General features: G+C 42.6%; 1 protein-coding gene across 1 annotated transcript; it reads right to left on the reverse strand.

Moving 5' to 3' along the window:
- Positions 1-1,782: 1,782 nt before the first annotated feature.
- Positions 1,783-14,000, reverse strand: LOC128718842 (uncharacterized). Its single transcript, XM_053812458.1, has 9 exons — positions 13,988-14,000; positions 8,567-8,614; positions 6,546-6,748; positions 6,290-6,468; positions 5,959-6,134; positions 5,641-5,854; positions 3,074-5,497; positions 2,729-2,993; positions 1,783-1,839 (listed from the first exon to the last, which is right to left on the reverse strand). Exons 1-9 carry the CDS (start codon positions 13,998-14,000, stop codon positions 1,783-1,785), a joined length of 3,579 nt encoding a protein of 1,192 aa, XP_053668433.1.
- Between the last annotated feature and the right edge of the window lie 2,993 nt (positions 14,001-16,993).

The following is a 16,993-nucleotide window of genomic DNA, read 5'->3' on the forward strand; positions in this document are numbered from 1 at the left end:
ATTCTGCACTTTTCATGGCAATTATTTAAACACATATGTACGAGATCTCCAAACGGTGTACGGACTTGTGAAAGTTTGTAAAAATCAACATTTTACATTCCACCATCGGAACTTCGGTAAGGATGCCGTCGAGCAGTAGCTTAATGTGTCTGGTATTTTTGAACGGTCGGAAGTTTGTTAGTTTTGTTGTTTCGTGTTTTGATAAAATTGTGCTAACTTTGGTTTACAGCAGTTTTCCCGTTCGCTTTTTCTAGTAACATCAAATGAGTGATAATTTACGTGTTATTTTATTTTTCGCAACTGTTTGTGATAGGTTGAGAGAGCGAAGTTTTGGAGTATGAGAGGAAGGGTGGAGTGATATATATTACATGTATATTGCTGCTTTTCTAAATGAGCTCCTTAGAAAATCGCTTCGGTGCCGAATATCGTCGAAGATGAGGAAAATGAACAATTGTTCGGCATGAATCTCGAATGGTTTTCGAATAACTGAACCCATATTTGGTAGTCTTCGAACAGGAATAAAGTTTAAGGCATATTCTTTTCTTTTAATGGTTCGAGCGAATGAGTGGGTTATGTGGAATCTTGTGGAAAGATGGTGAAGAAAAGGAAGAAAACATTTTAATGTTTATGAATAGTGCGGTGGAATAATATATGAGCGATTTCAGTCATTTCATGAGTAGTATCCGATAAAAAATCATTAGTCTTTAATGTAAGAAAATCAATATTTGATGATGTGGTTTAAAGAGTGTGAAGGGCGGAAGGATGGATCATAATTTACGAAGCAGATGAGATGACGCAGATGTGGAGTGTGAATATTTCTTTTATCTACATTGCACGTTCGTTTTCTTCATGAAACTGACATACTTGAGCTACGTCTGTCATTAGTTCACTGTGACAAGTTCTTTTCTTTTTTCTACATATTCTTATATGTGTTTATGCGTTTACATATAATTTTTTCAGATCTTTTTACTTTTGTTATTATTTTTGGCATGTTTTCTCTGTCAGTTTTTCTCTTTCAGCTTTGAGATTGTATGCGTTTGTTTTCCTTTCTTCCCTTTTGTGTTGTTGTCAGTTTGCTTGCATTCATGTGTATTTACAGAATCAATCGCTTACAGCTTCAAATGAACCCCGTTTCAAAATGTGTCATCTTCCATGTTTTGTTAGTCATAGTTTACTTTTTTCTTCTTATATGTGTGTAACAAAAAAAAAACACGTTTCTCATATTTGAACAAAATGCTGTCAGCGAACAGAAAAACGTTCAAATATTGAAAAAAAATCCAGTATGTCAAGACACAACCCATCTTCCATTTTTCGATACGAACAAACAGATAGCAAAAGCATTTCAGTATCATAAAGTACTGTGTTATGTTTGTTTTAATCTACAAAAATATGTTTACCTGCCGAAGGAACCACATGTAACCAACGTTACGAGAAAAAAATCATAAACGCTGTGATACATTATTATCGCAATCTATCGCGATTGATTGTATCTTCCGTACGGACAGCTTTGTCACGAAGGTATGAGGAAAATCTATTATTTACCAACGTAAGTGTAACATTTCTTCGTTTAGATGAAGCTAGTCTATTTGTTTTCCCCATTTTTTGGTGACGTTCGCAACTTAAGCTCATCGGAAACTTATTATTGCTTCTTTCGAGAGAAGCTACTTACAAGGAAGCAATTCTTACGCTTCATTGTTTCCATTTGGTACCATTTTTGTCCCTTCTTCCGTTGTCCGGAAATTTGGGAAGCTAAAACTCTTGGAGTGTATTGTTTGCGCTTCATCATTGAGCAGCAGTGAGATGACAATAGGGAAAAGGAATATCGTCCTCACGGCACAACTGCAAACATTGCACAGGTAATCCAAAAAGAAAGAGATAAGAGTGATGCCTTCAAGGATCGGAAGGTTAAATAATTACAATCAAACACAGACACAGCAGCACGGACCGCCAGAAGCCAAACAACAGTGCCAACTGCAGTTCATTCTTTTCCGGGTGTTTTCTTTCCGTTCTATTTCTTTTTGTTTTCTACTTCCCTTTGACATCGTTCTGTGCCAGGGTTTGCTTGAAGTCGTAAGCGATCAATTTTTATGTGTTTTCTGTCTTTACAACGCAACTTCAACTTTTTATGGGGAATTTTGCTCGTTAGTTATCCAGTATAGGGGAGCATATGTGTAGGAAGTTGGTATGTGTTTTACATTAGGCAGACGAATTTGCCCAATATGTTTGGAGCTGCAAATTCCTTTAAACGAAAATATGTGACATTTTTTTCACGCAACTTAATCTGTACAACTGCCGTTAACATACGCAATATATTTGTTGGGGATTGGGAGAGTTTTTGATTTTCTAGTTTCCGTTTACCATGTATATAGACTAGCTTACTAAAGCATTATTTATGCTTAGTAATGTTATTGCTTTCATTGAATGTTTTTATGTTTTGTCGTTCTTTGTTTTTAGCTTTAATTTTTGCGCTTTGTTGCTACAAGATTAATCAATCTTTCAGGACTCTCTTTCCAATAAGTCCTTATTACTTAAAATAATGAAATTATTTGTACAGTACCTTAGTGATAAAGTCTCGGTTTTTGGTTTTATGATGAATTCTGTAAAGAATCGTATAATATTTTACATAAATATAGTAAATAAAAAATATTAGGTTTGAGTAAGTTAATGTTAGAAGTGATTGTTGCAACAGATACTTGTAACACCAACAAAGAAATATAAGCATAATTACCTTAAACATAAAATGCTGACCCTGTGCGTCCTGTGGTGAGGTGCCACTTTGATAACCGGGACTAGGCGATTCGGCATTCTCTGGCACTGGCGTGATGTTGGCATAGTTGGCCGAACATGAAAGCAGTCCACGCAATTGGGACGGTGTGCCCGGTACTTTGATTACGTCCGTACTTGCTTGGGTTAGGGACAGTATCGAGCGATCGATATTCTGGTACTCTTTACCCGAGCGTGGCCTCAGCGTTGAAGTTGCTTGTCGAATGTGTCTTTTGGAATGAAAAAGTCAGAAAACGGGGGAGTTATTGAATCGCGACGCAAAAGATGTACAAATGTTAGTTTTGCTTACCTGAGGCCTTCAGGCGTATCGGAGGAACTGTGACTAGAGAGGGAAAGTGTCTCGATGTAGTCGGACATATCGGACGTGCCACTACTGGTGCTCCGTGAGTCGATGTAAGGTGCTCCAGGAACACCTGCCATTGTATCTTTAACTTTGGGTGGACAGACGGGCACTTCTGCCTCTGCGGAGGTACTCTTTTCCGGCACACGTACTTTTTGAAATTGGAAGGATAACTCTCGCAATGGATCGAACGATTTAGAACGACGTGGTAAGGACGCATGGACACAGTTTTGTGTCGGTAGTACGTGACGTTGATGACGTCTCGCAGACATGGCGGTCGTAAGTGGAAGCTCAAAGTCAGTAAAATCGGTACCACGTTGCCGTAACGATCCAGTAGACACACCAGAATCATTCGAACTCGAGCTGTCTCGGTTCTGAGCCTTACAGGGTACACTTTCTGATCGCCGAATGTAAACTGACTGCGAGGCTTGGCTCGACGCAGGGTTAGTCGAAGCAGACAGGTCGTCTTCAGGTTCGGCCACTGTCGCCGTCTTGTCACTGGACTCCATCTCTTGATGTACGCATGGCGATGAAGATCGTCGGAGAGCCGTCGTTGAGCCTGGAGTAGGGGTTCTACGCAGTAGCGTTTCCGTACTTGGAGAAGCCGTCCCACTAAGTGGACTTTCAACTTCTTCACCCTCCGCGTCCAAGAAGCGGGAAGATTCCGCAGAAGCCGAACGTTTTCGTGGGGAGAGTCGCTTTTCTGCACCACATGTCGGTAGCAGGTCGCTACTATCCATGAGCTGCTTGCGGGCATACGGACTGGCAAGAGTGGCGCGCAGCATCGCACTGCCCGGAACGCGTGATCCGTCGTCTAGTCGTTTTCGACTGCGATCCACTGCTGGTCCGGATAGGGTCGGGTTGCTTGCCGATTTTTCACCCATTATGCGACTCATGCGTTGCTTCAAAAGGTCTGATTTTGAGGGAAGCGGAGGAGCAGTGGGAGATACGTTTCCGTCAATCGTTTCGGAGCCAGCGGCGCCTGATGGAGCAGCCGGAGTCATTGGAATATACCCAGGGAATTTGGACTTTTTGTTCCCCGGTTCCATCATCATATAGTTTTCCTGCTTATCATCAGTCGATGTTTGTTCACCACTTTCTGGTCGATTAGTTTCCTCAGTATCAGGTGTTTTTGCACTCGGGTGTCCACACTTGTGACAGACGCGAAGTTCTTCCTCATCACTAGGAGTTCCTGCTAGAAAGAGCCCTGCTCGTTGCAAAACCTCTTTGGAATTTTCGTAGTTCTCTAGAGATCTTTCGAATTCTAGATTCGCGTAGTTGGCTGCGGTCTCAGATTTGATTTCCACGTCTTCGTAGTTATCGTAACAGCTAGCAGGTAGCTGCTTAGGGCCGCTTGCCTGTGGCTGTGTCACAAGCGGCTCATCACACGCACACGCCACCTGCTCCAGTTTCTTTCGGATCTTTTTCGTCATATCTACGGTCGCATAGATGGCACCACCACCATCACCAGCACCACTGGCATCCATGACGGGCATCTTACCCTCACCGCTCAACTTTACCTTGTTCACCTGAACGGTTGTGTTTTCGATACCATTTCCACGTTTACACAGCGGCAGAGAGATCCAATTATCTGCCCATGACATCACACGATGACAGGTACAGTCTACTCGGTCGAGTCCCTTCAATGGCTGTTGCACCGGTGCCTCTCCGCTGCTACTACCCGACAGACAACTGCATACTGCTTTAGTTAGTGACATCGGCATGTCGTAGTTACCGTAACTACTACCACCATCCACTACATCCTTGCCTTCCTTTGCCAGGTACTCTTGTATTTTTTTCGGCGTATCGTAATTCTCGCCCGGTGTGCAAGCTGAAGATGAACCTTCAATAGCGATTGGGGTTTTCGGCACATCGTAATTTTCATACGGACCGACACTATGTTGTGGCTGTTGTGGGGCCTTACCGCTGGACATGCTAATGGCGGTATGCAAGGGAGCCGTTATGTGTAGTGAGATGTCCCTCGGTTTCGGAGGACGACACGGTACCGAGGGACAGCTGCAACTGCAAGGGGACGTAGAGCGAAGATGATGACTGCAGATGAGTGCCGTCTGTTGGCTTGGAGCCTTTTCATACCAGCTCGATTCGCCTGCACCACATGTCTGTCGGGGGATAGAGTACTCGGAGTTGTTACTGCTGCCATGTGAGCAAAGGGACATCCGATCGAGGGCTAGCTGTGGTGCTGGAAGCTTGTGAGTTTGGTTGATGTGATTGTTGTGCTCGGTTAACATATGCCATGCTGGAAGCGGAGCGACAGCACCAGGTGTTCCCGTAATGGTGGAGCTCCGTGACATTGATGGTGCTCCCAGCTTCGAAATGCAACTCATACAACGCTCAAGATTAGCCACCGTGCTCCTGTGTAATTGACAAATTATGGCATATGTGATGATGAGCATTAACATTGATTGTTCAGATTGGGTTTTCAGACGAAATTTTTGTATGGACATTCATGCTTCCATGGCCAGAACAGAATCCAAACTTCAAAGAAAATTACTTACCTTGGAAATGAGTCTAAATCGTTGATGCTGTCATGACATTCGGAAACGGAAGCCGTATCACCGCAACCATAGTTACTGTCTAGATCGCGCGATTCGGTTGACGGCCAGTACGAGTTCCGACAAGTGCAGCTTGAGTTTTCGATATGCACTGTACATATTTCGTCGTTGTAATTTGTCGAGCGTGATTCCGCACCTTTGCGTGGACTGTCCAGTGCTGATAAGAGTAACCGCAAATAAAAATCAATTAAATTAACATCATGTGCGAAGAAGGTATCGTTTGTGGGAATTGAAAACAAAACAAGAGCAAAGTCTCCTTACCTGCATTTTTTCTCGCCGTGGCTCGTTTTTTACTGGCAAGTTTACCCTGCGATGCCAGCTTAAAAGTATGGGTTATCTCTTCGCCCAAATCTGTTACGAAGACATACAATCCTTCCCCTTTCCCACAACTCGATCCGCCTTCAAAGCAAAACCGATTGTCCACCACACCATATCGTCTGTAGGTAAAGAAAAGATCGTTATTGAAAACGTTATCGTTGATCAAATTTGATGCAATTCAACGACGTTGCTCATGGAATGCAACAAAATTCAATGCAAGCAGCTTAGTGAAAAACGTCATCATAAAACACACAAATAAATAAATAGTAATCACCTTAAATGCTCAATTTGCCATAGCCCTGTCAACCGAGGAGGGACGCCCGTGGTGAGGCAGAACCGATGGTCCTGGATGTGCATACGGGCGGGACCGGTGGATAGTTTCGCTTTCGGTGGTGCCGAGGAAACCAGAACTAGGTACTGGAGATCATCCCCGAGGTTGTTAGATATTTTTACCTAAAAAAATCAATATTGAGAAGAGGAAATTTATACGATTGCCAAACAATAACAAACACGCAGTTGTCGGAACGTACCTGCCATTGTATCAGTCTTTCGCGGGTATCGAATGCCAGGACGACGATCACATCCTGGCAGATGATTGCTATCGTGTTGGACTCCTTGTCCAGCGTGAAGCCTGACTCCACGCCGAGAAAATGCTGTAGCGAGAGCGATGCCTTTGTTTGGCCATTTTTGTAGCGATCTTTCGAATCTCGGTACAACTGCAGATGAAGGCAATCTAAGAGTAGACGAAACAAAGAGCCAGGCGGCGAAAACAAGTATTAGTACAAGCAGTATTGACTCGATGCGCACTGGGACGGAATCAAACACAAACACGAACTAACTACGCTGATTGCTTCAGGGGTTGGTTTTGTTCCAGCAAGGAAAGCGGGGCGGAAAAGATATCCGGATAACGTGCACAACAGTGCACATACACCAACTCAACACTCTGAACACGTTCTCTCTGCAACTGAAAGCCTTCGGTACGCGCGCTGACTGCCCCGAAGCGATGCGAGATCCTTTGAGCTTGGTGTCTGGAGATTTCCTCCTATCGTTAGGCATAATTTCCTATGCTTCCCTTTGCGTCAGCACATTCGATTCGCGTGCGTGTTTTGGAAGCGTAGCCTGCCCTCTGGGGAAGTAAGTGGGTTTTGTACGTGCACCAAAAGTCCTGGCGAGGAACTTTCGGGTTCTAGCCGTAGGCTGCGATAGAAGATGCTGGCTCTTCCCCATAAAGTAACAATTAACTTCCGTCATATTCAATCAAAAATGAAAATTACTTTACACCAAGCGTGACGCGAAGATCAATCGATGCAAACGGAACCGCAAAACGATAGCACTTCGCTAGTGAGCTTGATTGACGGGCGAGATATTATATCAGTGTGGCTAATTCTCGTCCTCCCATGTTTAAATCATACCATACCATACCATACCATAGGGGACGATGAGTGTGGAACATTAAGCTTAGTTGCTATTTTAGTTCGCAGCTCACAAAGGGAAAATCTGCTGTCTGTTCTTGTTCCTCCGCAGCAATCATTTTACCCACCCTCTACACCTTCGGTGTTTAACAATGTTGCCTGGTTGGCATTATGACCGATTTGGTCACACACTTCCATAGCGTGTTTCATTACTCTCGTTAAGCTCTTGTTAGCGATCACAGCGGACGAATGGTCTTGTGGTTCTGGGTTGCATTCCCCGGGTTGCATGCTTTGCATAGGTCATCGTTGTGAAATCACACGTCTGTAGTTCGCCTTTTGGCAAGGAAGAGTAAAGCTGTGCATTCCAAGGGCTTATACGAATGTGAGTGTGAGGTAAAAGCTTGCACGGAATTCTCTGAATGAAGAGATCCGTACAGTATCACCACCTTCACGGGATGCTGATGGCACACACTGCACGTCCAGCTTGCTGCAATTGGAGCATGTACATTATTGCGTCAGTGTTCAATTCCACAACACACCACAATTATAATCATCATCACCAGTACGGTGTACTGACCACCGGAGGTAAAGGTACGTTGAAACATTGGCCGTTGGCACAGCAGTTGCTTGCCAATCTTGTCGCTTTATACTTGCGAACCTGCGGTGCAAATGAAGCCATTCCTGCAGGCCCAAACTGTTTGTAGAACTGTGCCTGTGTAGTGTGGCGTTAAGTGTATGTTTTATGATACCTTCAGGCAGTTTCCCGGAGTGCATGACCTCGAGATTCTGGTCCGGGGCCACCGTCATCCAAAAAGGATTGGAACAGAATAGAACAACAATCACGGTTAACCTTTGCTCTCATTTAGCGCAGAAAATGGAAAATCACCCGCTGGATGTTTTTGGAATGCTTTTTTGCCAGCAACTGTGTTTGTAGAAGTTTGGGTTTTTCAAACCAAAAAAGCACATCATGCATTCGGTAGGCGACAAAAGTATCCTTTTGTACAACGCAACATGAACCGGGAACGATTCGGCAATGTTTACGCACCGTTATCAATTTGTTATCATTATCATCATTTATCATCTTCCCTGCAAGCGGTCAGCGGGCGTTCATTCTAGCCAGTAGCATTCACCCAGCAAGCCAGCCTTTGCAGAGACTTTTTGTATCCCGAATCGAAGTTTCAACGGGACTGGGTAGTAGAAACGCAAAAAGGACCTTGCAAAACAGTATCCCCATAGCAAATGAAAACTGTTCAGCTTGAAGATTATTCTTTACCACGGTTAACAGCGTGAACTTTAAGTGAAGCTTTCGTTTTTCAGTTTTGAAACTACTTTCGCACACACAAAAAAGCGGAACGCCATGTGGCGGAAAAACGTTTACCCAACGCTCGATCCGTTTGGTGGAAAGAAGTTCAAACAAACCAGGAAGTGTTTTGTCCCTCAGGGCTGTAAAGAACCTGGGACTTACTTGAAAAGGAATCTAAATAACGAAAATAAACCCCTCGAAGTTCGATCATCGAACACGGCGGGAGTAGTAGGTTGTTGTGACGGTCGGAAGTTGCAGCAGATGTTTTTCTCCCGGAGATAATCAATTTTCCGGCCATCAGTATTGTGGTTTTTGTCAAGGCTGTTGATTTTAAAAAGTTCGATAGCTCGAGGTGATTTCGTTTCTTGCTCTGCTGATAATAGACAAAGTCTGTCGTTTGGTTGAATAGAATACAGTGGGTAGAGGATGGATAAAACAGTAACGAGGATAAATGATGCTTTTGAATTATTGGGCAATGGTGCTTGCATTCAGCTTCCGGAAATTGTAAAGTGCCTGCCAAAAAACTAATATTGTTTTGAATCTTTTTATCGAAATCATTTTTAATACAAATATATAAATTTCATCTGGCTCACCATTCCGCAATTCTTCTAACTTTTATTATTAAATTTTCTGTCAGTTGCATGATGCCGTGCCGTGTTTCTCTGAGGATTATTTAATTTCGATGCAAAGGAAAACAGTTTTATCTCTTCTTTTTCGCCGCAATTTCCAACGCGGTTTGGTTTTTAATTTTGCTGCCTAAATGCAGCTGTCACTTTAAGCAATAGTCCTTAGAACTTATTTCCATTACGGTGCAGTGCTGTCGCTGCTTAATATTCTCCCTTTCGTGATGCCGTTGAATAACATTCCTAATTGAATGTCGTCACTTCTCTCGCTACTTTTCCAGGTGGTGGCCTGCACTTGGTAGCGTCACACCTTTGATAGCAAAACACTCACTGTGTTCCAGAAAAATGCTAATTTCTTTCTCTTTTTTGTTGCTTTCCAAGGAGAGTGGTAAGCGAATGTTTCCTCATTTTCCATTAGGGTGTAGACAGTATGGTACGTAAACAGATGACAACTTTTTCGGACAATCGGCTTGATGACAATTATGTAGCCGTTGGTCTCTTTTTTTAATTTTAATTCTCCCATCCGTTGGTCAACTATCCATAATGAAGAACTTTAACGACATGGATCTCCTTTTGGTTAGCTCATGGGAAAAATGACAACTTGTCGTTAGCCTGCGCGCTTTGGAGTGGGACTCATTTCATTCCGGAGACACCATAAATCCAATTAAATTGATTGTTAAACTTTTAGCAACTATTAGCTGTCGGGAGAACAAGGCTGAGTCCGCTTGAGTCCTATAACACGGGAATGGTGACGAAGTTTCTGCCGACGTTTGAGGTCTACCTAGCCCCAGGTCTCAACTGGAAACGTCCCTGCACAAAAAGTTTTGTCTGGGCAAGCGTGACAGAGAGCAAATTACAAACAATAAAATGCTGATGATGGAGGGCGGGCCACTATGCTCTCCATCCAACGGGTATACCGGCAATCAGAGCAGCAATGCTGAAGGGAGAACAGAACGGATTACGTACATGAATTATTTATTGGAACGGTTTTCTGCCGGTATTTTTATTTTTTATGCTACGTACCTGAACCACGTATTGGACAATAAAAAAAGTAACTTAAGGCTGTCCAGTTTTAAAAATTTATTTCCAATGCCACCCCAAATTGTTTTACGTGCTTTTAAGCATATGCGAAGAAAAAAAAATACCGTAGGTGAGTAAGCTGATGGATTGAATACGTCTCATAAGCTGCGTGTTTAAATTCGTCGCATCATTTATCGTAGGACAAATGAAGCAATTGAAGAGGTTTAAACATAAATTTATTACGAGGGTAGCATGTTCACTATCGACGTCCTTTTTTGCATGTCATAATTTGATCGTCATTATCGTTTGCCATGGAATCTTCTCGTATGAAAACTGTGGATTATTAACAGCAAATAATATTCCATACACTGTATAGTTTTTATCAGTTGGTCTGTACTAGCCAGATCCGATATCAAAACTCATAGGGATCTTATTCCGCGCATAGGACTGTCATTGTAGACCAGAATATTATGTTTTGATAGTTATTTGAGAAACAGAGAAGAGAACGAAAACAATGTTACATTTGAGCATTGCTACAAACTAAAATTATTTTTTTACAAAAACTTGAGTAGTTTAGTGTGAAAGCATTTGTATGAATTTTAGGATTAATAAAACAAAGACGATTACACTTCATTATTCGGAAGCTCATGAAAATGGTTTCAGCCTCTCAAAGCAATAATAGGCATAAGGTAAAGAATATATATCTTTTTATTAAATTTACTGGATTTGAGGGATACAGTAAAGATTTTAAAGCGTCGATAACGGACCGAAGAAATTGCACAAGTAAACAGCGTGACTGGGAAGACGCTATGCTTTCTGTTGGTCGACGTTCCAAAATTTCGCATCTCCTCAATGCATTTATCAGCAAGAAAACAAGAACAAGACCCCGGGAAGTTCGTTTTGAGATGTGATGTGTTTTCAGATTAAACACGTTTTGTGGTAGCTGATCTTGACGCAAAAGGCGCACCTGGTACGTATGGGTGTGAGTATGTAGGTTTTTAGCTTAAAAAAACAGCGAATCAGCGAATACTTCTTTCGAATGATTTCTCTACCATTGCAGCAGCACACCGGAAGGCTCGTAAGGGATGCAGTTATACCTGTGCTACTCTAGTCCGTAAATCTCGTTTTCGTACGGAAGCCAATCCTTTTACCAGAGACACGAGGAACACACACACATACACTAGGCACACGTACAGGTAGCGTTTTTCTTCGTCGAGCACACGTACAACGACTGGTAGCAGCGGCCGGTTGGGAAAATGTACGTCTCCAAATTCCCATTAAGGGTACACTCACGGATGCACGGGTTGAAGAGATAAATCGCACCCGAGAAAATAACTGATGTCGCCTTAATTATTGTGCGCAACCGTTCGAGCTGTTTTCCGGTAGGATGCATTTCGCATTTATGAGGAAAAGCCGTTTTCCCCCGGCAGTCACCATACAAACACACACGTAAGCGACATCAACACACAGTCGATGTTGCGGTGTCGGTTGTGGTGATTATCCGTTGCTCTATCCGAGCTCCGGGGACGAAGGAAATTAAAAGTAAAACTAATTAAATTAATTGAAACTATCAACTTGCCTGTGTATGTGGCGGAGAGAACAAAGAGTAAAAACCGTTGGCCATTTTTTCGCTGCTTCTGTGTGGGTTTTACTTCTTCATAAGAGATACGCGCTGTATCCGTGGGTCACAAATTGCGCTAGCTCAAGGAGCGATGACAAAAATGCGGCAAAAATGTCAACTCACCAATGATGACAAATGATCGCTTGAACCGTTCGAGTTTGCTCGTATGCGGTGTGAAAGTGAAAAATAGTTTTCCATCGAACTTCTTCGAGAAATAGTGCAAATTCGCTTCCACCGACGGTCACTGGAAGCATTGTAAGGTTGGTAGAGGAAGAAAACGAGTTCTAGCGAGTTCAAACAATTCCATTTCCCAGTGCTCTGTTTGCAGTTCTCAGGCACTCTGTTGGTTACTGGTACTTCTACTGCCATTTCCGGGAACTTTCGCATTCCGATGGTAATGCAAATTTCATAGCCCTGTCTAGACGCCTCAAACCTGGTGTACGGGTTGGTTGGTTTCTTTCGGACGGAAAATTGAACGACAAATGTTTACTCTGAAAGCAATCCCTTTTTCAAGAGGCTTTTGCTTTGCTTCTGACTGGAAAGGATCGCTCTCCCACACGATGGCAATCGATCGCACTCGTTTGTGAACCATTCGAAGCAATCGGGGATGATAGTTTGATAAAAAAGCCGACGATACTGAGCGATTTTCTTGTGATTGCTTTTCCTACATAGGTGGAAGCGAAAGATCTGCTTTAGTAAGTCATCATTGCCTGACAAGGTGATTAGTTTCTTCCAATTGTTTTATTTTGTCATCGTATTGAACAGAGCGATGATTGCGTAGTGGTTTCTATCTCGCAATTATCAATTTCACTTCTAATAGAGGAAAGCAATACAACTTTTCGTTGTTTGCCATGTGAGTTATGGTTGCATAAAATGTTCATGTAAATGCTTGATTCTATTGTGAATAAATTAATCTGCCAAAGGAAGCATATTCATTCAAATGGTAAATTAGTCCAATTTTAGAAATAATAAGAAAAATATGATAAAATTATCTTGCTGAACTGATCACCGCGTAAACATTGTTTTGCTCTGAGAACAGTTTTAAAGGTGTCTTTTGTACAGATAAGAGGGGAGTATTTCAATTCAATTCTAAAAACATGAAAGCCAGAGGTTACAAGCAATCTGAAAAAGGGTAGATCATTAATTTCCGTCCATTTCGCATGCTTTTTTCCCAGATGTGCTTTTTTCTTTTCTTTCATAATCTGGCATCTTTTCGTTCTTTGGAATATCCCTGGTCATTCAGTCAATCGTAACCAGTTTGTAGATATTTGCAGAAGAAGAAGAAGAAATCCAAATATTTGCCAAAAGGATTATCATTATCCGGAAGGTCGTTTATGTCGGTACCCCACCAAACACACGCCATTTCTATCTTCAGTGTTGGATTACGACAAGACAGGGGAAGAATTTGTTCCAAATTCGTTCCAGCATCTATTGCAGAATCGGATATTGAATCATACCTCAGGAAGACAGGATTGAATTCCAAAGTGCAGAGTTAAGTACTGGTTGACAAAACCTTGACAGACGCCGGAGCGAAAGTAGAATTGAGGCTACCGGTGATTAATTTTCGTTGTCATCCATAGGACGCTTTCTGCCGTTCTCAGCCGTTCTACGAGGGACAATGAAATGCCACCAGTAATGGAGCAAAGACATCTCAAAGCTGCCAAAGAAGCTGCCAAGGAAGTGAATCATAGTGCAAAGCTGTAGTTTGCCTTCACCCGCGCGCTGCAATGCTTTTTATAGTGTTTATAGTGCCGACTCTCGGCGATACGGTAGAAAGCACGTTGCACTAGGAAATAAATTCACCGTCATTGTCTTTTATGAAAATGTCAGACATTCTGCATAGTCATTTGTAAAATATGATTGGGGAGGAACCAGTCAGGCCAAATACAACTTTATTCAGTTGTTGCCTGGCAAAAAAACTATCCTTCCTTCTTGAAAGAACAGCAATTCTCGCAAAATTTCATAATGCTTCCATGTTAAAATGAAGCCTTACCGGGCTCACCCATAGTGAAAAAGAGAAAAAAAAAATTGAAAAAGCTTAAACTTGTGTATCAGAACTATAAGGCAACATTAAAAAACGTACACAAAATATCCTATCCATGATTGGTAAATTGCAAATATAAAAAAATTACATCATTTACTACAAGAAAGATTCAGGACTCCATGGTTGTCTCTTTTGTCGTTTGGAGCATATTGCCTCTCAATAAGCTATTCAATAATTTACCCACCACTTCCAAAGAGCTACCCGTACGCTCTGGTTTGGGGTTGATTGATTTCTTCAAGAATGCCCGAAAGGCTTGTTGATTGATTTCGGCCATTTTCATCGAGTGGAGCTTTCTCCACATAAGCGAGAACGATGCTGTCGCTGTTGCTACTGCTAGAGAAACAAGAACCAACGTCCGAGAAGTGATTGAAAAATGTGGTCCAATCAAGGCATAACTTATGTGTTTGCTTAACATAAAACCCCTCCGGCTCGGTTACCAGCAACTCGGAGCAGATGTCCACCGAAGCGTTTGATTGAAGAAGTCCTCCTGTATACCCCCGACCTAGTACCATCGCCTTGCACGTCACGAGAGCGCTTGCTCATCGACTTTGCCATCCAAAATTGTGCTCCATAGTTGCTTGTGGGAAATTTCAGAGTTGAAGTGACCAACTGGTGGAAAAGGAACCACTTTTGCCCCAGCACAGAAATAATTTCATGCAGGTTCTTTTCTGAGCAGCAATGCCAACAATGAATTATTGCATGATAATCACCGTTCATCGTACGCGTCACTCAATGGTCTCGGTATGAGACTTTCGAACATGGTATACGATGCTGTTCCAGTATTCACATCTCAAACACGGTCCTTTGGCCCGTGGGAAAATCAGCCTTATTGAGCTCTATGTGGCACAAGGTGAGTGTGAGGGCGAGAAACCTCTAACAATGAGTCAGGACAAATGCGAAAGTCACCTGGGTATACATACTTTCCTACATGGCAAGGTACGGAATTCTAGCATTAGCACAGCAGCAACTTTTAGCCAACAGGATCACACTCCGTGGCAAACGAGTTAAGACGCAGAAGGTTAGGTAAGCCTCTAATCGGTTGACTGACCAACGTTCGATGTAGTACGTGATGCCCATGTAAGTTCCAACGTCTCAGTCTCACCACCTGAGGTTTTGCTCCTCACGGCATTTCGGTGGTCAAGAACTGTTCAGAGCTTTTACCGTAAATCAAATATATTTCAAGCGTTAAAACGTCTCGCTCTCTGAATGGTTTCTGAGAGGGTTTGGTATAAGCAAAACCTTTACCAAACGTCCCTACGTACCAAATAGGGGCGAGATCGAACCTACGCTCGTGTCGGGTTTTGTAGCTGTGTGTGATCGAAGGGTACACAACACGACAACCCTCCTAAGGAACTTGCGAGTCAATAGTGAGGTACGGTTTGAACCATGTATGCCGTCTAGTTCTGTCAATTTGAATCACGTACGGTTAACAACTTCAATTTTCGGACATTTGGTGGTAGTACGCATTTTAAACCCAACATTTCTGCTCCCCTTTGTCTTGTTTCTTGTACATACATTGAGGGATATGATATGAGGAGATACCGCAAGGAGCTTAAATCAGAAAGAAATTCTCCAGGGATTCCTATCAGATTACGAATCTTAGGAAGGAGATGTTACCTAAGGTAACATCAAGACAGTAAAGAATTTTATTTAATGCTTACAAAATGCGGTTTACTCTAAGGGGTTTTTTGTAACAGCTGGGAGTTTTTATCCTACAACGTTCACATTGAACTACAATCATAATGATTAAGATTTTAATCGTTATGAAAAGAATCGTTTTGTATGAACATAAAACGATTCTACTGTTTTCATACTGGAATAAACTTGGATCACTGGAACTATGCTTTCAAGAAGATGATGCTAGTAGTAATTCACAGCAAAACTAATCTTCCCCGAGAATCGATTCACATGCCAAGCTCACCACGGGCCATTAACACATGCGGGCTGTTTCATAGGTTCGACAATGGTTATGTACTGTTTTCTTTTATTTTTACATTCCCTACGTTTCATTCCGTCTACTGTGAAGATTCCCAAACTCTTCTCCACCCCGTTCATTATGTTACTATTAATTCCCTTAGGGTATCAGTGGGACCGCCTTGTCCACATGGTTGAAAGTGAAAATGAAACACATTCGTTTGCGAATTCACTGCTGCCCCTGCCAGCAGTCGAGACATAGAATCAAACAGAAAACGGGAAAACACTGCATTAGGCAGACACAGCCCTCGGCCCTGTCCCGGTGAGTCTGCATACATAGGGGTAATTAAGCTGACGATGATGGTTTTCTTTTTCTTTGCCACCAGAAAAAGGGGGTAAATTAAAGCCACACCCACGATTACGAGACTGGTGACCGGATCGTCCCGGGAATGCGCTCGCCGAACCGTTGGCATAAAAGTGCATGCCGAGGTGATATCGATTTTTGTCCTTTCCGTAGTACGGCGTGCCCTTTTCATTTGAACTCTCTTTTCACAGAGCGGTGAGAAACGTGAACGAGGAAATGGATTTCTCATCATCACGGTACATACACCTAAGGCGATGAGCATTAAAAAAAGGAATGGACCTTTTTCACCTTATGGCGATGTGTCCAAGGCCACACACGGGTCCAGTGCTCTTGGCACGGTCGGAAGTACTATTACCCATTCTTCGCATACTTGTTTGATTATGTTTATTTTGCTGATCAGCAGGGAAGGACGGTTGCTTGTCTGGCATACTGAAGGGAAAGCAAGAGGAAGGACGTGCCGGGAATGGTTGATAGGATAAAAGGATTAACGCCGCAGGCTAGTGGCATCGGCAAATTATTTATTTTACTCGAGTAAGTGTGTTTTCTTATATTCCAAAGAGGGCGCTCGACAAACAGCCGAACTTTTGTTCAAGTCTGACTTATGCGATTGGAGCGAATTGCACACATGGATGTTTATATTGAACTCGGATTAGACTAAGGAGGTTCATCTGTTTCAA

The sequence above is a fragment of the Anopheles marshallii genome, chromosome 2 (genome assembly GCF_943734725.1).
Source record: "Anopheles marshallii chromosome 2, idAnoMarsDA_429_01, whole genome shotgun sequence".
Taxonomy (NCBI): domain Eukaryota; kingdom Metazoa; phylum Arthropoda; class Insecta; order Diptera; family Culicidae; genus Anopheles; species Anopheles marshallii.

Coding starts and splice junctions, on each gene's coding strand:
- LOC128718842 (XM_053812458.1), bottom strand. Junction 5,498..5,640: donor GATTTAGACTCATTTCCAAG/GTAAGTAATTTT, acceptor TCAATTACACAG/GAGCACGGTGGCTAATCTTG. Junction 1,840..2,728: donor GTCAGCATTTTATGTTTAAG/GTAATTATGCTT, acceptor CAATGTTTGCAG/TTGTGCCGTGAGGACGATAT.